The sequence below is a fragment of the Salvelinus alpinus genome, chromosome 13 (genome assembly GCF_045679555.1).
Source record: "Salvelinus alpinus chromosome 13, SLU_Salpinus.1, whole genome shotgun sequence".
In the NCBI taxonomy this organism is placed as follows: Eukaryota; Metazoa; Chordata; class Actinopteri; order Salmoniformes; family Salmonidae; genus Salvelinus; species Salvelinus alpinus.
Window position 1 is genome coordinate 20,532,533 of NC_092098.1, and position 26,906 is coordinate 20,559,438.

General features: G+C 41.6%; 1 protein-coding gene across 3 annotated transcripts in view; it reads left to right on the forward strand.

Moving 5' to 3' along the window:
• Positions 1–26,906, forward strand: part of LOC139537318 (THO complex subunit 2-like) — an 86,754-nt gene that overhangs the window by 29,116 nt on the left and 30,732 nt on the right. For all 3 annotated transcript variants that reach the window (XM_071338486.1, XM_071338488.1, XM_071338489.1), the window contains 8 exons: positions 3,663–3,764; positions 11,856–11,940; positions 24,077–24,170; positions 24,319–24,399; positions 24,734–24,830; positions 25,479–25,596; positions 25,735–25,914; positions 26,388–26,552. In XM_071338486.1, coding sequence (XP_071194587.1) covers positions 3,663–3,764; positions 11,856–11,940; positions 24,077–24,170; positions 24,319–24,399; positions 24,734–24,830; positions 25,479–25,596; positions 25,735–25,914; positions 26,388–26,552 — 922 coding nt within the window. The remainder of the gene's footprint in view (positions 1–3,662; positions 3,765–11,855; positions 11,941–24,076; positions 24,171–24,318; positions 24,400–24,733; positions 24,831–25,478; positions 25,597–25,734; positions 25,915–26,387; positions 26,553–26,906) is intronic.

The following is a 26,906-nucleotide window of genomic DNA, read 5'->3' on the forward strand; positions in this document are numbered from 1 at the left end:
TGTCATAACACAAGTGATTGGCTCAAACACATTAAGAAGTAAATTCCACAAATGAACGTACCCCTTTTACCAATTTTCGCCTAAAATGACATACCCAAATCTAGCTGCCTGTAGCTCAGGACCTGAAGCAAGGATATGCATATTCTTGATACCATTTGAAAGGAAACTCTTTGCGGAAATGTGAAATTAACGTAGGAAAATATAACACATTAGATCTGTTAAAACGAAATTATTTTGTATTTTTTCATCATTGAAATGCAAGAGAAAGGCCATAATGTATTGTTGCAGTTTTGGGGCAATTTAGATCTTGGCCTCTAGATGGCAGCAGTGTATGTGCAAAGTTTTAGACTGATTCAATGAACCATTGCATTTCTGTTCAAAATGTTCAATCAAATTTTATTTGTCACATACACATGGTTAGCAGATGTTAACCTCTAACGAGCCTCTACCCCGGGTCCGGGATCACCCCCCACCCCCCCACACACTGATTAGCATAGCTAGCATAGCTTCACAAGTAGATAGTAGCATCTAAATATCATTAAATCACAAGTCCAAGACACCAGATGAAAGATACAGATCTTGTGAATAAAGCCACCATTTCAGATTTTTAAAATGTTTTACAGGGAAGACAAAATATGTAAATCTATTAGCTAAACACGTTAGCAAAATACACCACTTTTCTAACTCCATCAGTTTCTTACTACTTCAGGTGCTATCACCAATTCGGCTAAACTAAGATATTGATAGCCACTAACCAAGAAAAAAACTCTTCAGATGACAGTCTGATAACATATTTATGGTATAGGATAGGTTTTGTTAGAAAAAAGTGCATATTTCAGGTAGAAATCACAGTTTACAATTGCACCGACCATCACAAGACGACTAGAATTACTATAGAGAGCAACGTGTATGACCAATTTACTCTTAATAAAACATTTCATAAGAATAGACAAAGCATAGCAATGGAAAGACCCAGATCTTGTGATTCCAGACAATATTTCAGATTTTCTAAGCGTTTTACAGCGAAAACACAATAAATCGATAAGTTAGCATACCACATGTGAAAACGTTACCAGAGCATCGATTCCAGCCAAAGAGCGCTATAACGTAATCACCGCCAAAATATATTAATTTTTTCACTAACCTTCTCAGAATTCTTCCGATGACACTCCTGTAACATCATTTTACAACATACATATACAGTTTGTTCGAAAATGTGCATATTTAGCCATACAAAACCGTGGTTATACAATGGAAATAGTCACAACTCAAGCATCAAAATGAGGGACGTCAGCTTTCAGAGTGATCTAGTTTAATCGAAAGCTAATCATATACTTGACTAAAAAATACAGGGTTGACAGGAATCGAAAGACAAATTAGTTCTTAATGCAACCGCTGACTTACATTTTTAAAATTATCCTTACTTTTCAATACAGGGTTCGCCAAGTGAAGCTATACCAAACAAAATGGCGAAATATGCGTTTAAAATATTTCGACAGAACAACGATTTATCATATTAAATATTGCTTACTTTGAGCTGTTCTTCCATCAGATTCTTGGGCAATGTATCCTTTCTATGTTATAAACTTCTTTTGGTCGATAGATGTCCTCTGTCCTTCGAAATGTCCACTAACAACGACCGAGACCCCGAAACGTTCCCAAAGCTTAAAAGTGCACGACAAAGAAATTCCTCAGAATCGCACTAAACGGATATAAATTGCTATAAAACGGTTCAAATTAACTACATTATGATGTTTTTAACAACTATAACGAGTAAAAACATGACCAGACAAATATTACTGGTTAAACAACGATTTGGAATGAGGCAAGTCCGATGTCCATCCTGCTTGTGACGCACGAAGAAAAGAGAGTGGTACTTCCACGTTTTCTTGTTTTATAGTGGCTGTGATTGTGCAATGGACTCCATTCAAAACGTGATGACGTACAGACACCCAGAGGAAGACGTAGGCAGTGTCGGTTTCTTCATAGCATTCACTGTCGCCTTAAAAACAGACTCCAGATCAGGGGTAAACATTTCTGAAATCTGACCCCTGTCATGAAAAGTGCTGTAGATATAGTTCTGTACCACTCAGAGACAAAATTCCAACGGCTATAGAAACTAGAAAGTGTTTTCTATCCAATAATAACAATAATATGCATATTGTACGATCAAGAATTTAGCACGAGGCAGTTTAATTTGGAGACCCAAATATGCTAATGCGGAACAGCACCCCCTATAGTTCCAAGAAGTTAATGCGAGTGTAGCGAAATGCTTGTGCTTCTAGTTCCGACAATGCAGTAATAACCAACAAGTAATCTAACCTATCAATTCCACAACTACTACCTTATACACACAAGTGTAAAGGGATAAAGAATATGTACATAAAGATATATGAATGAGTGATGGTACAGAACGGCATAGGCAAGATGCAGTAGATGGTATCGAGTACAGTATATACATATGAGATGAGTAATGTAGGGTATGTAAACATAAAAGTGGCATAGTTTAAAGTGGCTAGTGATACATGTATTACATAAAGATGGCAAGATGCAGTAGATGATATAGAGTACAGTATATACATATGATATGAGTAATGTAGGGTATGTAAACATAAAAGTGGCATAGTTTAAAGTGGCTAGTGATACATGTATTACATAAAGATGGCAAGATGCAGTAGATGATATAGAGTACAGTATATACATATACATTATATTAAGTGGCATTGTTTAAAGTGGCTAGTGATACATTTTTTATCAATTTCCATTATTAAAGTGGGTTGGAGTTGAGTCAGTATGTTGGCAGCAGCCACTCAAAAAGACTACCTAAATGTGCCTAATTGGTTTATTAATACATTTTTGAGTTCATAGCTGTGCACTCTCCTCAAACAATAGCATTGTATTCTTTCACTGTAATAGCTACTGTAAATTGGACAGTGCCGTTATAATATCAAGAATTTAAGCTTTCTGCCCATATAAGACATGTCTATGTCCTGGGAAATGTTCTTGTTACTTACAACGTCATGCTAATCACATTAGCACACGTTAGCTCAACCGTCCCGTGGGGGGGACACCGATCCCGTAGATTAATTGAAATTCATACCAGGTCTCTACCTCATGAAGCTGGTTGAGGGAATGCCAAGCGTGTGCAAAGCTGTCATTGAGGCAAAGGGTTGCTACATTGAAGGATCTCAAATATAAAATATATTTAGATTTGTTTAACACTTTTTTTGGTTACTGCATGATTCCGTATGTATTATTTCATCGTTTTGATGTCTTCTTCTATTTTACAATGTAGAAAATAGTAAACATAAAGAAAACCCCTTGAATGAGTAGGTGTGTCCAAACTTTTGACTGGTACTCTATGCATGCACGCACACACACACACACACACACACACACACACACACACACACACACACAATCATAGCGGTGCCATTTTTTTACTTGAACTGACATGTTTGGCCAGCTGTTTTGAATCCATCTTATGGAGAAAGCAAAGTCCACACAGAGACAGGAGTATGTGCGTTTATACGAATTGTTCTATTCTCCGCCCTGTTGTGTTCTGGTATTGAAAGGTCCTTGTCCCAGGCTGGTCCTGGTGTGTGTACTATTAGATACGTCAGTGTTAACACACCCACCTGTGTTCTACCTGTGGTCCCCAGGTACCGGCTATACGGGCAGTGGAAGAACGAGACGTACACCAGCCACCCACTGCTGGTCAAGGTCAAAGCTCAGACTGTGGACAGAGCTAAATACATCATGAAGTAAGTCACGTTGCTACGCCTACCTACCTACCGCCATACCAGTTATTTACAGTGCCTGTTTTATCCAATGTGTGGTTGTGGCACTTAGAAGTCACGTTTCTACATCCTTTTTTTTTCTTTTTTCTTTTTTCTTTTCAGGCATCCGTTGTCTCTACCTTCTTGTTTTTGTGCTGTTGTATGTGCCCAATAATGTTTTTGTACCATGTTTTGTGCTGCTGCCATGTTGTGTTGCTACCATGTTGTCGTCAAATCAAATTTTATTGGTCACATACACATGTGGTGTCGCTACCATGCTGTGTTGCTGCCATGCTATGTTGTCTTAGGTTATTTTAAAAATATTTATTTAACCTTTATTTAACCAGGTAGGCCAGTTGAGAACAAGTTCTCATTTACAACTGTGACCTGCCCAAGATAAAGCAAAGCAATGCGACAAAAACAACAACACAGAGTTACACATGGTTTTAAACAAAAGTACAGTCAATAACACAATAGAAAAGTCTATATACAGTGTGTAAATGGAGTAAGGAGGTAAGGCAATAAATAGGCCAAGTGTAGCGAAGTAATTACAATTTAGCAAATGAACACTGGAGTGATAGATGTGCAGATGATGATGTGCAAGTAGAAATACTGCTGTGCAAAAGAGGAAAAAAAGTAAATAAAAACAATATGGGGATGAGGTAGGTAGATTGGATGGGCTATTTACAGATTGGCTATGTACAGCTGCAGCGATCAGTAAGCTGCTCAGATAGCTGATGCTTAAATTTAGTGAGGGAGATATGTCTCCAACTTCAGCGATTTTTGCAATTCATTCCAGTCATTGGCAGCAGAGAACTGGAAGGAAAGGCGGCTAAAGGTGTTGGCTTTGGGGATGACCAATGAAATATACCTGCTGGAGCGCGTGCTACGGGTTGGTGTTGTTATGGTGACCAGTGAGCTGAGATAAGGCGGAGCTTTACCTAGCATAGACTTATAGATGACCTGAAGCCTGTGGGTCTGGCGACGAATATGTAGCGAGCGCCAGCCGACGAGCGCATACAGGTCGCAGTGGTGGGTGGTATATGAGGCTTTGGTGACAAAACGGATGGCACTGTGATAGACTACATCCAGTTTGCTGAGTAGAGTGTTGGAGGCTATTTTGTAAGGTGCCCCTTTATTTAGTGTTGTCTCTTGTCGTGATGTGTGTTTCGTCCTATATATATTTTTTAATCCCCGTCCTTCAGGAGGCCTTTTGGTAGGCCGTAATTGTAAATAACAATTTGTTCTTAACTGACTTGCCTGGTTAAATAAAATCTAACTGAAATCAGGTGTCCAACCCGTGCCCCTTGAGTATGATGTAGCAGCATCTCTAGGAAACCCCTCTAAACCAGTCAGTGTTTCTCACAAATGTCTGTAGGAGATGAACTCCGTTACTTTGTCCATTTGATTTTTCAGTGGTTGCTATTGGAAACTTGTCAAAAAAGGTGTATGTGTGTGTCAGGGTTCGTACGGTCATGAAAATCCTGGGGAAGTCATGGAATTTTACAATTGTGTTTTCCAGGCCTGGAAAAGTTTTGGGAAATTGTCAAACCTGAAAAGTCAGGGAAATTAATAAAAATACATTTTTTTTTAAACATATCAGTCAGGATCGGAATGTGACACTTTAGAGTGTCTGTGTGTGAGTGGGCCGTTGCTCAAGGAGAGAGGCAATAAAATACGATAGAAAACAGACTAACTAGGTAGCCAATTCAAAACTTGTTTTGTAGATACTTCAATTTATTTTGGACATTCAATGTATGGGACATTGCAACTCAATAGATGCTAGTCAGCCTGCAACGTAAACACTTCTAAGATAAATGACTAAACAAGAAAATATACATTTTCTGAAGAAAATGTTTGGGCTTGCTTCAGCTGAATAAAAAATATTTGTATCCTACCATAGCCATTTGATATATTGAATGAGCTAATTATTTTATAAAGGCTTAAAACGTCTTTGGATGTAATGTCGCAATGTTTTACATCAAGGGTGGTCAACCATCCTTCAGGAGAGCTACTGGGTTTTATTCCCTCTCTAACAAACCACATTTTAGAAATGAGCTGCTCAACCAGACCTTGATAAATGAACTCTGATGTGTTTGAGCAGGGCTGTATCAAAAGCCTGCCCACCCAGTAGCTCTCCAGACTGAGCCACTGAGGGTTGACCACTTGTGTTTTATACAGTTGTCTAACAGGTGTTCTACTTGGTGCGAGGGTTAAGTGCCTTGCCCAACGATAGGAGATGGTACAGTGGGTCAGAGAGTAGTCTCCCAGTAATGATACCACATTTATCTTTACTTTATTTATACGCACATAGACGCTGCCAATTGTTGGTCATGGGAAATTCGTGAAATTGGATCTGTCTAAATGTGTATGAATCCTAGTGTTTGTGTGTGTGTGTGTGTGTGTGTGTGTGTGTGTGTGGTGGGTGCTGCTGAGAAGCGCTAACATGCAGCCATGGTTACCATGGTAATTTTTTAGGTTGGCACAGCTAGGACTGTTCTGTCACTTTCGTGGTGTCGTGTCTTTGCTATGGATTAAGTGATATATGACATGCTATTTTATCAAATCAATTCTCTGTAATTAATATTACCTGATTAAACTAATCATGTAAATGTAATTAACTAGGAAGTCGGAGGACCACGAAAGAATGTGTGTCTTCCGAATAAACTCTTGGAAAGCCCTTGGTTAACGTAGAGAGAGTCTGGTAACATCAAAAGGTTGGGAACGGGACCATATTTTGTTAATCCAACCAGTTGAAAATATCCCCTGGTACTTAAAACCTCTACCACTTCTCTCTCCCGGATCCGGGATCCTCCTCATCAAAAAAGCTGACTAGCCTAGCCTAATGGGACAGGGATATCATATAATATAATTTTCATGAAATCACAAGTCCAATACAGCAAATGAAAGATAAACATCTTGTGAATCCAGCCATCATTTCCGATTTTTAAAATGTTTTACAGCGAAAACACTATGTATTTCTATTAGCTAACCACAATAGCCAAACACACAACCGCATATTTTCACCATGTTTCCACCGCATAGGTAGCTTTCACAAAACCGACAAAATAGAGATAAAATTTGTCACTAACCAAGAAACAACTTCATCAGATGACTGTCTTATAACATGTTATACAATACATTTATGTTTTGTTCGAAAATGTGCATATTTGAGGTATAAATCATAGTTTTACATTGCAGCTACCATCAAAAATAGCACCAAAGCAGCCAGAATAATTACAGAGAGCAACGTGAAATACATAAATACTCATCATAAAACATTTATGAAAAATACATGGTGTACAGCAAATGAAAGATAAACATCTTGTGAATCCAGCCAAATTTCAGATTTTTTAAGTGTTTTACAGCGAAAACACAATATAGAATTATATTAGCTTACCACAGTAGCCAAACACACAAACGCATTTATTCACCGCAAAGGTAGCTTTCGCAAAAACCAGCAAAAGATATAAAATGAATCACTAACCTTTGGACAACTTCATCAGATGACAGTCTTATAACATCATGTTATACAATACATTTATGTTTTGTTCGAAAATGTGCATATTTAGAGCTTCAAATCGTGGTTATACATTGTGAATACGTAGCAACATTTTCCCAGAATGTCCGGAGATATTTTAGACACTCACCTAATCTGACCAAAGAACTCATCATAAACTTTACATAAAAATACTTGTTGTATGGCAAATTAAAGATACACTGGTTCTTAATGCAACCGCTGTGTTAGATTTTTAAAAATAACTTTACCATAACATACAGCTTGCGTTATTGTGAGACAGCACTCACCAACACGGCGGAGAATAGTAGTCAACATTTTACACAGAAATACGAAATAACATCATAAATGTTTTCTTACTTTTGCTGAGCTTCCATCAGAATGTTGTACAAGGAGTCCTTGGTCCAGAATAAATCGTTGTTTGGTTTTAGAATGTCCATTTCTTCTGTCGAATTCGCACCACAATGCTAGCCAAGGTTGCTAACATTCCCATCCTCTCTTGGCGCAAAGAACGGAAAACTCCAAAAGTCCCAATAAACGTTGAATAAACTGATAAAACTCGGTTGAAAAAACCTACTTTATGATGTTATTATCATATGTATCAAATAAAATCAGAGCCGGAGATATTCGCCGTGTAAACCGAACGCTTTTCAGAAGACAATGTCGAGCTCCGCCGCGTGCCTTCGAAGACAAAGAAAATTCCTGACCTGTCACTCCAAAAGCTCTTGTTCGGCCTCAGATCAAGCTAGACACCCCATTCCACCTTCCACTGCCTGTTGACATCTAGTGGAAGGCGTATGAAGTGCATGCATATCGATAAATAAAAGCCAGTTGAATAGGCAGGCCCTGAAACAGAGCCTCGTTTTCAGATTTTTCACTTCCTATATGGAAGTTTGCTGCAAAATGAGTTCTGTTTTACTCACAGATATAATTCAAACAGTTTTAGAAACTTCTGAGTGTTTTCTATCCAATAGTAATAATAATATGCATATTGTATGATCTAGAAAAGAGTACGAGGCCGTTTCATTTGGGCACGATTTTTCCCAAAGTGAAAACAGCGCCCCCCTATTGACAAGAAGTTAAAGAATATGATGTTGGATCAGTTGTCGTCTGAGACATTATTACTGATGATAGGACGACATAAAGTGCATCTTGGGAAGTCGACACATTCTAGTTATCAGATTCACATGGAATTGTTGTGCAATTAAAATGTTTAAATATGAAACTATTTGTGAAAAGATTAAATGTTATTTTAGCTTCGAAATGAGAGAATTGGATTCACAAGTGAACTCAGCTCACTCGTTTAAAATGGCGAATATCATCGTGGAGGTAACGATCGCCACGCTGGAAGGATGAATGTGACTATACCAGCCAGAATATAGTATGGCAACTTGGTATGAACTTTGAACTCTTATTCACTAAAGAAGTGATACATCCTAGACATCGAGTTAGCAGCAGCAGCAGCAGCTGTAAACGTGGGCTAGGAAAGAACATACAATCTCTTCAGAAAGACAGGGTACTACAACGTGTCCGTTCTACCACACGGCGACGGTACTACAACGTATCCGTTCTACCACAAAGGACAAGGGAGATCTCTGCTGGGCAACACAGCCTTCCATCTTCGACCAATCTATCGAAGCGCAGCTCAGAGTAAATATTTCTTGCATTTTCCTTTTCCAAATGGGCGGTTATTTAGAATGCATAAGATTCTGTATTTACGATAGCATAGCTTCATAAGGTCCGATAGAGACCCAATCCTTTTGTCCCTCATTCTTCCTGCGCTTTCATTCAAACCCAAACCCCTTTCTTTGTGTAACCAGCTGGCATATCAGTTCCGTCCGCTAAGGACGTTTTCATGTATGACATAATTAGTAATCAATGTATGATCCATCCTGTGTATATCTAATTCTGTGTGATTTATTTTGGTATTTAGTAAATAAATAATTAAACCAAATGTTGTATTGCTGATTCAACTTGTTAGCCAGTGTTCGTGAAGATAACGAATAATTTTACGACGTTCAGATGAGACTTACTTAATAAGGTGACGATTGATAATTGACTGCTATTATAAAAGATTACCAGGTCTTTTAAGAGTTTATTCGGAAGACAACCGCTCTATAAACATTCTTTCGTGGTGCCCCGACTTCCTAGTTAATTACATTTACATTATTAGTTTAATCAGGTAATATTAATTACAGAGAATTGATTTGATAAAATAGCATGTCATGTATCACTAACTGGGCCAGTAATATTTCATTTAATCCAGTTCTCAATTTTTTTTTTACTCCCACTGCCAACAAGACAGTTCTCACACGCATGAACGCACACACTCGTAATAGCAGATGTGGGCTGGTGTAGGTGCCTACTTTGGAATGGGCCCCAGGCTTGTTTTATTTCTGAAACACTGGACTTTGTGGGGTCAGTGCTGAGGTTCAGCCACTCACACCCTACTGAATATCAGGACTGCATGTTCACTCTATTCAACACATCTCTTACGGCTGTAATACTTGGAGAGCAATATGATATTTTAGCACAGTAAAAATGTTGTACACATGTCCTAAGAGCAACTGTCTTCATTGCATGAGGAATGATAAGCACCTGATCAGCACACTTGCTGTAAAACATCCTTAGTGTATTTGAATTTGGCACAATTGTGTTAATGGAGGCAATCGGGATTTAAAACACAGTGGTCACCCTGTCACTTGCTTTGGGAAACGGCTGAAGGATAGAATATACAAATTCCGGATTGTCACTTTAAAATTAAATCCAATGCATTTCCAATGGCACTTCATGGTAGCTTGTACATGCATAGTATTTACTGCTTTTCACAGTAATGCTGTATGATACATGTTTTCCATGAGTGGAAGTACATGTTTATTCGATGTTTGTGCCTGAGGCCTCATGTTTCCCTGTACTGTACCAGTGGACATATTCCCATCACTGCTGCCACACACAAAGCCGAGCACCTCAGGGCTGTGTGATACTGTATGACAGAGCAGTCACTCTGGGAAGCCATGGTTTGTTTCCTACCCTGACCCCCCTAAGCCTACCCCCCCCCTAACAGAAGAAAATAAAAGGTCATCCCTCCATTCATTTTAATGGAAGCTGGCAGCTGGGTATGGAGCAGGCGTCCTTTCCCCCGAGTCATCAATATTCTGCTGAATCCCACCCGGCAGGAACAGTGCTCGGCCAGCCAGGTTGTGCTCCCCCTACACACACGCGTTTTGTAAACGCTCTGGCTCCTGTGAAGCTGTTTCCACTGATTGCTTGTGTGTGTGTGTGAGCACCTTGACAAGAGGAATTACCCTGAGGCTGTGTGGTGGTGGTGTTGGTGATAGGGAATATAACCACACCAGCGTGCATCACTCTGTCTGATGGGGGAAGGAACAGTTTATTCTGTAAGAGGGGAGACTAATGGATAAAGTGGTGATGGAGGGCTGACATCCTGCAGCTCTGGAAGGCAGGGGGGATTAGAGAAGATTGCTCTGCAGATGCACTCAAGCGGACTACTCCCATCTATGTCAGATTTATGAGGCTAGCGTAGCAGCACTCCAACCCTGCTCCTCTGGCCTGCTGCCCTGCCCTGCTCTCATAGGTCCTTGACCCTCTCACCTAGCCCCATGTTGTACAAACCATTGTTACATAAGTTGCTGCTACTGAATACATTTGCGTCTTAGTCTTGTGTAATTAACTGAAGGATGTCAGTGCTTTTAGTCCAGTGCTTATTCATCTTGAAAATGGAACATTGCCTGGATGTCATTAAACATACCTTTTGATATGGATACAGCTCTGCTGAGTGACATGTCACCACTGCTCTGTGTCAATACAAGGTGGCTAACGAAGACGAGAACAAGGAAGTTAATGAATGTGTCGTGCCTGTCCCTGGCCTGCATCATGTATACAGTATGTGTGTGCAGTGCACTGTGCAGCACCACAGTAGGAAAGGAGTCCCTGGTGGTGGTCCTTTTGCTACCTACTTTTTTTAGTTTAACATTTTTTCTCATTTACAACTGCGTTCTCATTTACAACTGCGACCTGGCCAAGATGGAGCAAAGCAGTGCTACAAAAACAACAGAGTTACACATGGGATAAACTCTGAATCACCAATTACATATAGGGCACACAGTGTACATGACTTTAAAAGTATGGATTCCTGCACAAAATTTACCTTTCCTTAGTTTTGTTGACGTGAAGTATAATTTTGTCAATAATGCTGTGTGAGAGTTGGAAAAAATATAATTTTGATAAATGTATATCAGCATGAAGCACGCAACCATTGAGTGCAAGTTCATTAGTTGTAAATTCTTCTACTAAATAATATTTTTCAATCTAGCCTAACCATCAAACCAGTGGTGCCACATAATTTACAGGGTTAATGTATATTTGCAAGATACTTCAATAAATGTGTTAAATTGCTCCTTTCTTTTCTTTCCTTGCTTCTTTCCTTGCTTCTTTTCTTTCCTTCTTTCATTGCTTCTTTCTTTGCTTCTTTACTTTCCTTCTTTTCTTGCTTCTTTTCTTTCCTCCTTTCTTTTCTTTCTTTCTTTCTTTCTTTCCAGGCGATTGACCAAAGAGAATGTGAAACCATCTGGGCGGCAGATAGGGAAGCTGAGCCATAGCAACCCCACCATCCTCTTTGACTATGTATGTATTCTCAAAAATGTTCTGATCTTCTATTCACCTACTTTACAGTTGAAAGCAGTGTTATAATACGGTCACTAATATAGCCTTATTTTGAATGATATCTTCAGATTTGTGTTAAATAGTTAATGCCCTACTCCTACTTTAAAGGGGCTCTGTGTTCTCTACTATCTCCATGGGGCAGAGATACCTTCTTTGAAGGCGGCTGTATAGATACTAATCTGCCATTGTAAATTTGATACACTGCGACTGCTTACTCTCCATCAGGGCCTGTCTTATCTTGCTAGAACACCCCTATCCACTTCCTCTCCCTCTCTACGGCATAAGCACTACTCCCTAACCCTCACCTAAATCTCTCACGTCTCAAAAAATTACTTTAGAAAAATTGTTGGTCAAACAGAAAATGGAGAGAAGTGGAGGGGACTGTTTTTGTGTTGCCTCAGCAGCAGGACATTGATAGAATGAGAGAGGGCCTGGCTCTGGCTGACAGTGGAAGGAGGAGAGAGAGGAGGACAGGAACTGACTGAGTCAAGAATGAGCTGTACTGTTCCTCTTAAAGCCTCCACTCTCCATCTCTTCGTCTCTCTGCCTGAAGTCTGGCTGAATGGCCTCTGAGGGTGTTTTCACATATAGTCCTCTTTAAAGTGAACTCGGAGGTAAAAAATAGATCAAAAACTCGGTTCTCTTTGTATTCACGCTGCCTTTTCCTTTGAATGAGGACCCAACTCTTTTGCCAGTTCACTTCACCTATTTTGCAGTCTGAGTCCTCTTAGCTTTCACATTGCTATGTTTTGAAAGGAACCAAAATCTTTTTCCAACATTCACTCAATGCACTCTGAGTTTTTACAAAGTGCAGGATAATCCATTCCGTGTTATTGGACAGCTAGATGTACCTACTTACTTTTTGGAAGCTAATAGATTGCATTTAGTTAAAATATGAGACATAATAATTAGAATCCAAACATAATATTAACATGTGAATAAATAGCAGAAGAATAACTGCAGATTTAATAATGTCATTGAAAATTGTACACCCAATGTAGGCTACTGCTCCTTGAAGAGCTAGCATTGATTTTGGATGTTGTGATTATTACCAAATGTTGACTTCTCACACTATTCAAAGCCCACAATTGAATAAACAGCTTATGAAGCTATCTTAGCCTATAGACCACATATTGCAAACAAATAATCTGAACATCGTGTCGATACAAAACTCTACATATTTTGGAGAATTTCTATGCATCTTTGACAATCGCTAATCAATATCCAAAACATCACACGCTTTTTCCTCGTACCGGCACATCATCATCTTCGCTCTTCTGTGGCACCAATGTGAGGGGTTATGCCAAGGGAAACAGTATTGCAATAGCCTAATGTATGGTGCCGGAATAATGATAAGACAACCCGAGAGCTTTGTGTTCCCTAAAGAAGGGGACCGGACCGCGCAATTCAAGCGAACCGAACTCCGAGCACCTCTCGACATGGTCTCAGTTCGGTTTGCTTCAGGGGCTCTTTTGAGGGGCCTGAGTTCCTTTTGGAGCATTCACACTGCACAAAAAATTAAGCTAACCGCACTGTCTGAAAGGGACCTTTCTTTCCCCCACCTCCACCCTACCCCTGGTCTCCCTCTTCCTCTCCTACCTCCTTCCTATTCGGCCTCATCCCCGTCTCTCCCATTTATATATTCTAACACTTGGCTTTATAACAGTGTTTTCCACTTGCGTCGGCTATACAGCCGATTCGTCATTTTCACCCGGGTACTTTTTCCACTTAAATTAGCTAGGCTAATTTTCAATTCGCTAGTCAGAAAATAATTAGCCGAGCCCGCTCCTGCTAGAATGAACGATATGCATCTTCTAGCATCTATTGATAGGACAGGCGCCTGTCAGTCACAAAGTGAGCAACGACAGGGAAACACTGCTGGTTTGACAGTCTGTCGGTCCCGTCTCTCGGTACCTTGGTGTGTCTGTGTGCTCGGGCATTCCCAGTCTTCTCAGTGAGCCGTTTCATTTGGCTCCTCCGTTCACCTGAAAGAGACTACTCGTTTGGCTCCTCCGTTCACCTAAAAGAGACTGCTCGTTTGGCTCCTCCGTTCACCTGAAAGAGACTGCTCGTTTGGCTCCTCCGTTCACCTGAAAGAGACTGCTCGTTTGGCTCCTCCGTTCACCTAAAAGAGACTGCTCGTTTGGCTCCTCCGTTCACCTGAAAGAGACTGCTCGTTTGGCTCCTCCGTTCACCTAAAAGAGACTGCTCGTTTGGCTCCTCCGTTCACCTAAAAGAGACTGCTCGTTTGGCTCCTCCGTTCACCTGAAAGAGACTGCTCGTTTGGCTCCTCCGTTCACCTGAAAGAGACTGCTCGTTTGGCTCCTCCGTTCACCTGAAAGAGACTGCTCGTTTGGCTCCTCCGTTCACGTAAAAGAGACTGCTCGTTTGGCTCCTCCGTTCACCTGAAAGAGACTGCTCGTTTGGCTCCTCCGTTCACCTGAAAGAGACTGCTCGTTTGGCTCCTCCGTTCACCTGAAAGAGACTGCTCGTTTGGCTCCTCCATTCACCTGAAAGAGACTGCTCGTTTGGGCTCCTCCGTTCACCTGAAAGAGACTGCTCGTTTGGCTCCTCCGTTCACCTGAAAGAGACTGCTCATTTGGCTCCTCCGTTCACGTAAAAGAGCAGGCTCATTTGGTTCCCAGAGTTCTAAATGCTTAAAAATCGTCCTAGAACCATGAAGAAATTGCAAACTCCAATGTAAAGCCCAAAGGGTAGGCTCCCATTATGTCATGAAATGCACGTTCAAATAAATGTTTACCTGGCCAATTATTAGATGGCCTGCAAATCAGCATGGGCATTGACACGCTCAAATCAGCATCAGATTGACACGCTCTCCCCGCTATTTATTGTTTCTACAGTGAGGATTCACCCTCTTTAGGGTGCGCAGGGAGTCTTGTTGTTGATGGACCTAGCCTGGAGTGGAATGGCTACCTTGTAGTGTGTTCATATAGTATAGTAAACTTTGTTAAACTGGAACCTTGTTGTTGTGTCATTTCGAGTTAACAGTAGCAGTATGCAAATCAGGAAGCCAAATGTACGTCTCTTTCACCGATGCAGCTCTTTCACCAATGCGATTCGGTTCCCGACATTCACCAAAAAGATCCGTACAAAAAAATTAAGCAGTTAATTCGTGAACGACCCATTTAGTAGTGCGCTGTGGTCGCGTCGAACTACACGGCGAGAGAGCGCATGAATTTGCATGGCCCATATGATGTGAGGGACATGCAAATTACCATATAATTTGGTAAAGATTAATCGAAATCCACTTAGCCTATGGTTTTCTGACACATTAATTTATTTTCTTTCGTGTGCAGGGTCCAACATTAATGATGCCCCGGGGGCAGTAAACACGTGGTGGGCCAGTGGTGGGCCAGTGGATCTCGTCAGTGAATGGCCCTGTCCGGCCAGTAACTTTTTCGCGTATTTTTGCATTCCAGTTCAACATTTACCTACTCTACATTTTGAAGACTACCTGCCATAAATGTCATGCTATTTGTATTTTAGCAATATGATTTGAGGTTCCTTCAAGCACCACCCCGCTCCCGCGTATCACAACTTCTTGAGCAGTAGCCTAAATTAGGTGCCTTACCATGCGAGCTGTCCAGAGCAAAAAGAAGAGCCCATTATCGATGCACGGTTTGACTCATAACCTTCAGTCCTTGTGGTTATATCGGGGGCGTGAGGGTTTACTCTCATTAAATATTGTGTGGATGAAGGGCGTGAGGGTTTACTCTCATTAAATATTGTGTGGATGAAGGGCGTGTGTGGGTTTACTCTAATTAAATATTGTGTGGATGAAGGGCGTGTGGGTTTACTCTCATTAAATATTGTGTGGATGAAGGGCGCGTGGGTTTACTCTCATTAAATATTGTGTGGATGCGCAGCGCTAGCTGTGCCACCAGAGTCTCTGGGTTCGCGCCCAGGCTCTGTCGCAGCCGGCCGTGACCGGGAGGTCCGTGGGGCGACGCACAATTGGCCTAGCGTCGTCCGGGTTAGGGAGGGTTTGGCCGGTAGGGATTTCCTTGTCTCATCTCGGTCCAGCGACTCCTGTGGCGGGCCGGGCGCAGTGCGCGCTAACCAAGAGGGCCGGGTGCACGGTGTTTCCTCCGACACATTGGTGCGGCTGGCTTCCGGGTTGGAGGCGCGCTGTGTTAAGAAGCAGTGCGGCTTGGTTGGGTTGTGCTTCGGAGGACGCATGGCTTTCGACCTTCGTTTCTCCCGAGCCCGTACGGGAGTTGTAGCGATGAGACAAGATAGTAATTACTAGCGATTGGATACCACGAAAATTGGGGAGAAAAGGGGGTAAAATTTATTTTTTTAAATATATTGTGTGGATGAAGGGCGTGTGTGGGTTTACTCTCATTAAATATTGTGTGGATGAAGGGCGCGTGGGTTTACTCTCATTAAATATTGTGTGGATGAAGGGCGCGTGGGTTTACTCTCATTTAATATTGTCTGGATGAAGGGCGTGTGGGTTTACTCTCATTAAATATTGTGTGGATGAAGGGCGTGTGGGTTTACTCTCATTAAATATTGTGTGGATGAAGGGCGCGTGGGTTTACTCATTAAATATTGTGTGGATGAAGGGCGTGTGGGTTTACTCTCATTAAATATTGTGTGGATGAATGGCGTGTGGGTTGAATAAAGAGAAAACAATACTTTTTTTTTTAAATATATAAATGTATCATTCTTGTTCAATGTACAGTCGTGGCCAAAAGTTTTGAGAATGACACAAAATTTGCTGCTTCAGTGTCTTTAGATATTTTTGTCAGATGTTACAATGGAATACTGAAGTATAATTACAAGCATTTCATAAGTGTCAAAGGCTTTTATTGACAATGACATGAAGTTGATGCAAAGAGTCAATATTTGCAGTGTTGACCCTTCTTTTTCAAGACCTCAGCAATCCACTCTGGCATGCTGTCAATTAACTTCTGGGCCACATCCTGACTGATGGCAGCCCATTCTTGCATAATCAATGCTTGGAGTTTGTGGGTTTTTGTTTGTCCACCCGCCTCTTGAGGATTGACCACAAGTTCTCAATGGGATTAAGGTCTGGGGAGTTTCCTGGCCATGGACCCAAAATATCGATGTTTTGTTCCCCGAGCCACTTAGTTATCACTTTTGCCATATGGCAAGGTGCTCCATCATGCTGGAAAAGGCATTGTTCGTCACCAAACTGTTCCTGGATGGTTGGGAGAAGTTGCTCTCGGAGGATGTGTAGGTACCATTCTTTATTCATGGCTGTGTTCTTAGGCCAAATTGTGAGTGAGCCCACTCCCTTGGCTGAGAAGCAACCCCACACATGAATGGTAACAGGATGCTTTACTGTTGGCATGACACAGGACTGATGGTAGCACTGACCTTGTCTTCTCCAGACAAGCTTTTTTCCGGATGCCCCAATCAATCGGAAAGGGGATTCATCAGAGAAAATGACTTTACCCCCGTCCTCAGCAGTCCAATCCCTGTACCTTTTGCAGAATATCAGTCTGTCCCTGATGTTTTTCCTGGAGAGAAGTGGCTTCTTTGCTGCCCTTCTTGACACCAGGCCACCCTCCAAACGTCTTCGCCTCACTGTGCGTGCAGATGCACTCACACCTGCCTGCTGCCATTCCTGAGCAAGCTCTGTACTGGTGGTGCCCCGATCCCGCAGCTGAATCAACTTGAGACGGTCCTGGCGTTTGCGGGACTTTCTTGGGTGCCCTGAAGGCTTCTTCACAACAATTGAACCGCTCTCCTTGAAGTTCTTGATGAGCCGATAAATGGTTGATTTAGGTGCAATCTTACTGGCAGCCATATCCTTGTCTGTGAAGCCCTTTTTGTGCAAAGCAATGATGACGGCACGTGTTTCCTTGCAGGTAACCATGATTGACAGAGGAAGAACAAGGATTCCAAGCACCACCCTCCTTTTGAAGCTTCCAGTCTGTTATTCGAACTCAATCAGCATGACAGAGTGATCTCCAGCCTTGTCCTTGTCAACACTCACACCTGTGTTAACGAGAGAATCACTGACATGATGTCAGCTGGTCCTTTTGTGGCAGGGCTGAAATGCATTGGAAATGTTTTTTGGGGATTCAGTTCATTTGCATGGCAAAGAGGGACTTTGCAATTAATTGCAATTCATCTGATCATTCTTCATAACATTCTGGAGTATATGCAAATTACCATCATACAAACTGAGGCAGCAGACTTTGTGAAAATGTATATGTCATTTTCAAAACTTTTGGCAACGACTGTATATATCAAAAGGCTACTTTTAGCCTAAGATTTTACTTTCATTATTTATCTGGCATTGGTGCATAAGCCTAAGCTTTAGGGCCTAACTGTAAGCGCAAAATAGCATACATGCCAATCGCCAAATGCATTTGGGAACCGGCCGATAAAGTCAATTCATGGAGGCAAAAAGGACAATGTCGGAGTAAAAAAAAAAAGGGAGGGCCAGATAAGTAATGTTTGTGAAAGATTTGGTAAGTGGTCAAAGAGGATGATAGCAGTGCTGGCTGCGTTATGTGTGATGATTATAAGGCACTATACAAATATGACCGTCACAAGACGGGACTTCAAATAGGCCTATGGCATGTCAAGGGAAATGTAGCCTACTATTCAGATGGTTTAAATGGATACTAAAATCTGGACCGTGACGGAAGGTCTGAAACTTGCCACAGCCTTATTATTAACTCCTACAGAATTACACATTTATTGCAGTAAAATGATACACCAAATGTAGGTAACATTTTGTCTCGGGTCAAGGGTGGAGAAGGTATATACCTTTTTCTTTCAGCATCTTGAGAGAATGCGCAGTTAGATACCGTCTGTAGAGGTGCTAAGTTTATCAGCATCATAAAAGCTGATAGTATTTCAACCACATAAAATATGCAGTCAACCTGAACTGAGATCTTCACCAAAACATGTTGGGTCGTTTTCACTAGAGGTCGACCGATTTAATCGGAATGGCCGATTTAATTAGGGCCGATTTTCAAGTTTTCATAACAATCGGAAATCTGTATTTTTGGACACCGATTTGGCCGTTAATTCCTATAATAACTACAACCTAAAACTTCTTACCTGGGAATATTGAAGACTCATGTTAAAAGGAACCACCAACTTTCATATGTTCTCATGTTCTGAGCAAGGAACTTAAACGTTAGCTTTCTTACATGGCACATATTGCACTTTTACTTTCTTCTCCAACACTTTGTTTTTGCATTATTTAAACCAAATTGAACATGTTTCATTATTTATTTTTAGGCTAAATTGATTTTATTGATGTATTATATTAAGTTAAAATAAGTGTTCATTCAGTATTGTTGTAATTGTCATTATTACAAATACATTTTACAAATCGGCCGTTTTAATCGGTATCGGCTTTTTTTTGGTCCTCCAATAATCGGTATCGGCGTTGAAAAATCATAAACAGCGAAGTCACGGAAGTCATAAACAGCGCAATGCTTGAAGCGTTGCGAAGAGCTGCTGGCAAAACGCACAAAAGTGCTGTTTGAATGAATGCTTACGAGCCTGCTGGTACCTACCATCGCTCAGTCAGACTGCTCTATCAAATCATAGACTTAATTATAACATAATACACAGAAATACGAGCCTTAGGTCATTAATATGGTCGAATCTGGAAACTATGATCTCGAAAACAAAACGTTTATTCTTTCAGTGAAATACGTACCCGTTCCGTATTTTATCTAACGGGTGGCATCCATAAGTCTAAATATTCCTGTTACATTGCACAACCTTCAATGTTATGTCATAATTACGTAAAATTCTGGCAAATTAGTTCGCAACGAGCCAGGTGGCCCAAACTGTTGCATATACCCTGACTCTGCGTGCAATGAACGCAAGAGAAGTGACACAATTTCACCTGGTTAATATCGCCTGCTAACCTGGTTTTCTTTTGGCTAAATATGCAGGTTTAAAAATATATACTTCTGTGTATTGATTTTAAGAAAGGCATTGATGTTTATGGTTAGGTACAGTCGTGCAACGATTGTGCTTTTTTCGCAAAAGCGCTATTGTTAAATCATCCCCCGTTTGCCAAAGTTGGCTGTCTTTGTTAGAATAAATATTCTTCACATAGTTCTCAACGAGCCAGGCGGCCCAAACTGCTGCATATACCCTGCCTCTGTTGCAAGAGAAGTGACACATTTTCCCTAGTTAAAATAAATTCATGTTAGCAGGCAATATTAACTAAATATGCAGGTTTAAAAAATATATACTTGTGTATTGATTTTAAGAAAGGCATTGATATTTATGGTTAGGTACACCTTGGCTCAACGACAGTCCTTTTTCGCGAATGAGCACCGCATCGCTTATATGCAACGCAGGACACTCTAGATAAACTAGTAATATCATCAACCATGTGTAGTTAACTAGTGATTATGATTGATTGATTGTTTTTTACAAGATAAGTTTAATGCTAGCTAGCAACTTACCTTGGCTTCTTACTGCATTCGCGTAACAGGCAGGCTCCTCGTGGAGTGCAATGTAATCAGGTGGTTAGAGCGTTGGACTAGTTAACCGTAAGGTTGCAAGATTGAATCCCCGAGTTGACAAGGTAAAAATCTGTCGTTCTGCCCCTGAACAAGGCAGTTAACCCACCGTTCCTAGGCCGTCATTGAAAATAAGAATGTGTTCTTAACTGACTTGCCTAGTTAAATAAAGGTGTAAAAAAAAAATTTGGGGCCAAATCGGTGTCCAAAAATACAGATTTCCGATTGTTATGAGAACTTGAAAGCGGCCCTAATTAATCGGCCATTCCGATTAATCAGTCGACCTCTACTCCTAGGGCAGTGGTTCCCAAACTTTTAATAGTCCCGTACCCCTTCAAACATTCAACCTCCAGCTGCGTACCCCCTCTAGCACCAGGATCAGCACACTCTCAAATGTTGTTTTTTGCCATCATTGTAAGCCTGCCACACAAACATATGATACATTTATTAAACATAAGAATGAGTGTGAGTTTTTGTCACAACACGGCTCGTGGGAAGTGACAAAGAGCTCTTATAGGACCAGGGCACAAATAATAATATTATAATAATCAATTATTTTGCTTTAAGCCTTCTTACATATAAAACCTTATTTGTACATCGAAAATGGTGAATAACTCACCACAGGTTAATGAGAAGGGTGTGCTTTAAAGGATGGGATGCACAATGTTTGGTGAGTGTCTTAAATCATTTTCCACACAGTCTGTACCTATATTTAGTTTTCATGCTAGTGAGGGCTGAGAATGCACTCTCACATAGGTACATGGTTGCAAAGGGCATCAGTGTCTTAACAGCACGACTTGCCGAGGCAAGAAACTCTGAGCGCAGACCAATCCAGAAATCTGGCAGTGGCTTCTGATTTAAATTACATTTTCACAGAAACGCTTGTTGCAATTTCGATGAGGATCTCTTGTTCAGATATCGGTAAGTGGACTGGAGGCAGGGCATGATAGGGATAATGAATCCAGTTGTTTGTGTCGTACGTTTCAGGAAAGTACCTGCGTAATTGCTCACTCGGGTGCTTCTCTATATCACATTTGACATTGTCCGTAAGCTTGAGTTCATTTGCGCACAAAATAAATCATACAATGATGGAAAGACCGGTGTGTTGTCCTTGTTAATGCAGACTGAAAAGAGCTCCAACTTCTTAATCATAGCCTCAATTTTGTCCCGCACATTGAAAATAGTTGCAGAGAGTCCCTGTAATCCTAGATTCAGATCATTCAGGCGAGAAAAAACAGCACCCAGATAGGCCAGTCGTGTGAGAAACTCATCATCATGCAAGAGTGAAAATTATGGTCAGTAAAGAAAACTTTAAGCTCGTGTCAATACCTTTTCTCTTGATAACCAGTGTACTGCATTATTCGCGTTACATGGTCGCTGCCCATATCATTGCATAATGCAGAAAATACATGGGAGTTCAGGGGCCTTGCTTTAACAAAGTTAACCATTTTCACTGTAGTTTCCAAAACGTTTTTCAAGCTGTCAGGCATGCCCTTGGCAGCAAGAGCCTCTCGTGGATACTGCAGTGTACCCAAGTGGCGTCGGGAGCATCTACTTGCACGCGCGTTACCACTCCACTATGTCCCGCTGTCATGGCTTTTGCACCATCAGTACAGATACTAACACATCTTAATCACCAAAGTCCATTTGATGTCACAAAGCTGTCCAGTACTTAAAAAATATCCTCATGTTGTCCTGAAGGGCGTGTGGGTTGAATAATTTGCATATTTGCAGAAGAGGATGTCTTCCTTAATTGACCCCCCATTAATGTAACAGACATATACCAGGAGCTGTGCCAGGCCCACCACGTCTGTTGACTCATCCAGCTGTAATGCATAGAATTCACTGGCTTGTATGCTAAGCAGTAATTGTTTCAAAACATCTCCTGCCATGTCACTGATGCGTCGTGAAACAGTGTTGTTTGATGAAGGTATTGTCTGTATAGTTGTTTTGTGGCCTTTTCTCCCAGCAATGTCCCAGCCATATCCGCAGCAGCAGGAAGAATTAAGTCCCCCACAATAGTATGGGGCTTGTCTGTCCTAGCCACTCGGTAGCTTACCATATAAGACTCTTCTAGCTCCTTCTTATTAATGGTATCTGTTGCTTTTATTCATGTCTTACTACTCAAAAGTTGTCTTTATTCTCTCTCAAAAACTCATGTGGCTTATTTTTCAAAGTGTCATGTTTCTAAAATGTCTGCGCGAGATGAAGGTTTCCCACGAGAGAGTAACGGTTAATGTGATTGGATGTTAACTATTTGACTAGGCTACCTGTATTTGACATTGTGTTGTTATTTCGCTGAACACTAGATGGTTTAATTTTATTTTTGGCGGTGAAACGAGGCTACTCCGGCGAGAGAAAAACCTCACCCAAATGTATAGCCCCGTTGGAAAATGTAAATGTACTGTTTGAAAATGTGAAGAGAAAATCACATTTGGATGACATTTTTATTTGGTGTACCCCCGACGGCGTTGTGCGTACCCCAGTTTGGGCATAGCTGATCTAGAGCAACATATAATGACAGAAGAGAAGCTGCATGTATCTAATTATAGACAAGTTGACTAACACATAGCTTACCAAAATATCAGAAATTATAAGCAGAAACGTATCGAAATCAGGCCCCAAAAAAACATGCACCCCTTGTCAAACTCGTTCCGCCCTCTGACTAGCCTACAGCACATTTTCTATATTAGCGGGTTAGGGTCTGGTGGGGGCCTCAGATTTTAACTGTTTTATATATAGTCGTGCAGTTGCTGATGAGTTATTAGCAATAGCAATCTACTCGCTAAATGTTTGTCTTAAATGGGCAGTGTCCTATTTTAAAATCTCAAAACAACATACTTTAGAATTGCATTTGTTTCTAAAGAATAGAGTAATGACTTGCATTGCTAAATTATATTACACAGCTTTTTAATACATACATAAATACATATCATAATAACCAAAAGAAGTCTATTAATAGCTGAATATAGGGAGAACGCATGCCAATCTATTAGCCCTGCATAACTGCAATGCATTTAAGAACTACACCATGTCTGGACCAGTAGAAATTCTGTTCGGGCCAGCAGAGTTTTTGGCCAACTGGCCCAATTGGGCCAGTGAGGAAGAAATGTAACTTTGGACTCTGGCGTGTTTCACATGCCGCTACAGAGTGGTGACGCATAGGCAATTTACTGTGCTTTGATTGACAAACATCAAGCTTGACTAGTTTCTAAAAGGTGTTGAACCGACTGAATAAAGTCGATCCCTTATATCCTTGCCATTCATAAATCATACAACCTAGTTAAGTCCATGCTATCGCATCTGGACAAGTAAACTAAAGATCTTGTTTGTATTATATTTTTTGATTTGAAGTCCCATCAGGACTTGCCAGACAGTGACGTTAAAGTGAGTGACTCGTCAGTAGCCTATTGAATTGGTCATTTGTCTCCCTAATTTGCATACAGGTAGGCTTTTTGGCGATTCTCTGCAGATAAATGATGAAAACATTTGATGAAGATGGTGAATTCTCCTTACTTCAGGAACAATAGGTAGGCTAGTGGAGAGAGCCTCACTCTGGTCTGTGTTGTATTAACCAGGTATTATTGTTCCTCTCTCAGATCCTATCTCAGATCCAGTGGTATGACAACCTCATCGGTCCAGTGGTAGACTCCCTCAAATACCTCACCTCACTCAACTATGATGTCATGGCCTGTATCCTTACTCTGCCATTTTGTGACTCATGTATTTATACACATTCAGTACTTTGTTTAACTATGTATTTGGAATGCTTTAGTCCAGCCATAGCAGTCAGAATCTATTAAGACTTGCCGTGTTGTGCCCCTTAACTCATTGACAATAGATTGCATTATTGAAGCGCTGGCCAATCCAGAGAAAGAGAAGATGAAACATGACGACACTACGATATCCTCCTGGCTTCAGAGTGAGTTCGCTACTACAGCAATGTGGGGGGTTATTTGACTTGGGTTGTGTTCAGGACAAAATATTTAGAAATGGTGTGAAAAAGGGAGGTACCACCTGAACTTGTCCAATAAGAACACAGATTTTCGTTTTACGGTACAAAATGTTTTACTACAGTGTGCCCTACCGAATATGACCCTGATGTCACAAATCAGCTTTATTGTCAAAGGGGCATTAGGGTGTGCTTTTGTTCCATGTAGGTCCATCCCAGTACAACTCTAGTTGACTGTGTTTATGCAACATATGTCTGCTTGCTAACTAATGGACTGCTGACCTTTCTCCTGTCTCCTATCCAGGCCTGGCTAGTCTGTGTGGAGCGGTTTTCAGGAAATACCCAATCGAGTTGGCCGGCCTCCTCCAGTATGTGACCAATACGCTGAAAGCAGGGAAGAGGTAAGAATAACTCCTCATCAGGCAGGCAGCCACCTCATTGGCTTGCTGGCTCTGATGTGATTCATAGTGATGGAGTTTGTTGTTCGTAGTCAGTCAACTGGTTCCCCTCCGTCTCTGTTTGGCTAGACTCTGGGCTGAGAGAGAGGGGCCTTGGCCATTGTTGTGCCTCCCTGCAGGGCCCTGGCCTGGGCAGAGCTGCTGAGTAATGTGGTGTTGATGAGGAGGCTGCTGACTGTGTTTGGGCACCCATAGAGGAAGGAGGAGGGGAGGGTAATTATCACAGCCCTGGTCTCCCTGTAATGGCTGGAGTCAGCAGGTAGTGAATCACACTGGGCTCCATGGCAACTTTCTCTTGTTTCCTCCCTCCCTCTCCCATCAGTTCAGATCAGTCCTTCTCCAGGGCCAGGAATGCAGGGGAAATAAATAGAGGTGGCACTCTGCCATAGTGCCCATGAAACAGCATGGAACAGAATGAATTATGTAGATTTGCTGGAATCTACTATTATTATTGTGCTGTCCTTAGCTACTCCTACCATTATTTTCGCCCAACCATGGTTGTTAACACGTGTTTATTTTTGTGTATGTGCACATATTATTTGTTTGTACGCATTCACAAATATACTTCTGTTGTGTTTTCCCCCACTGCAGTTTTGACCTGCTGATTCTAAAAGAGGTGGTGCAGAAGATGGCCGGCATCGAGATCACGGATGAGATGACATCAGAGCAGATGGAGGCTATGACTGGAGGGGAGCAGCTCAAAGCTGAGGTACTGGGCCATCTTTAGTCTGACTTAAACGTTGAAACTATAAACCATGACCAGCTCAAAGCTGAGGCACATTATATTAGTTGGCTATTGCTAAGCATGACTTAAAAAAGTTAAATTCTATTTTCTTTATGTCCCCAGGGTGGTTACTTTGGTCAGATCCGTAACACTAAGAAGTCGTCCCAGCGTCTAAAGGATGCCCTGTTGGACCATGAGCTGGCTCTGCCCCTCTGTCTCCTCATGGCCCAGCAACGCAATGGGGTGGTCTTTCTAGAGGGGGGCGAGAAACACCTCAAACTGGTGGGAAAGCTCTACGACCAGGTATGAACTCATAACCCGCAGAGGGTAACTTCAAGTCTTGTCCATAAGCTACATCAGGGGAATGGAGTTCTCCTTTTTCCTCATTACTACATTTCTTAAACATTACACAGCTGACAATTTATGTTTAGTTTAATTCCCCCAAGTTGCCTGGAAGCTGTGAGCTTTCCTCGTCGATAATCTCACAAAATTGCCTCTGTGTGCCGTATTGGGCCACATTGATGGATGGTTTTAATGACCCAGGTTGTGTCCTTAAACAAATAAGGAACTGTGGGATTAATAACACACGTACATGGCTGTGTAATAAGGGAGAATGAACTTTCTGGGATGTGTCAAAAATAGAACCTTATTTCCTATATAGAGCACTACTTTCAACCAGAGGCCATGCAGGCCCTTGTCAAAAGTAGTGCACTAAAGAAGGATTAGGGTGCCATTCTGGACACACTCTGACTCCCCGCCATGTCCCCTGGCTACAGTGTCACGACACCCTGGTCCAGTTTGGTGGCTTCCTGGCCTCCAACCTGAGTACTGAGGACTACATCAAGCGTGTTCCCTCCATTGACATCCTGTGTAACCAGTTCCACACCCCCCACGACGCTGCCTTCTTCCTCTCACGCCCCATGTATGGACATCAGATCCTGGTGAGTAGTCTCCTTCCCTCTGGTAGTTCACCTTTAGCTTGTACAGTATGACCAATGGATACATCCACAGTGAGTATATGTATCCAGGACACTACAAATAAATTCAATACAAACTCATACGACTGCAACCTTGAATTGATATGCACTGTAATGCTTTGAGAACACTGGCCACGTAGTGTCCTGGAAGAAGAATGGTTTAGTTCCAGAGAGCGACAGCCGCCCTCCTCTCATGTGCTGTGTAACCTGATTTACTGTCCCCCTGGCCGGGCGTGAAACATGCTGAGTTCCCCCTCTGCTGTCGTCACACGACATGGTCACGCCATCTGAACAATCACATCTGACACACATTCCTCA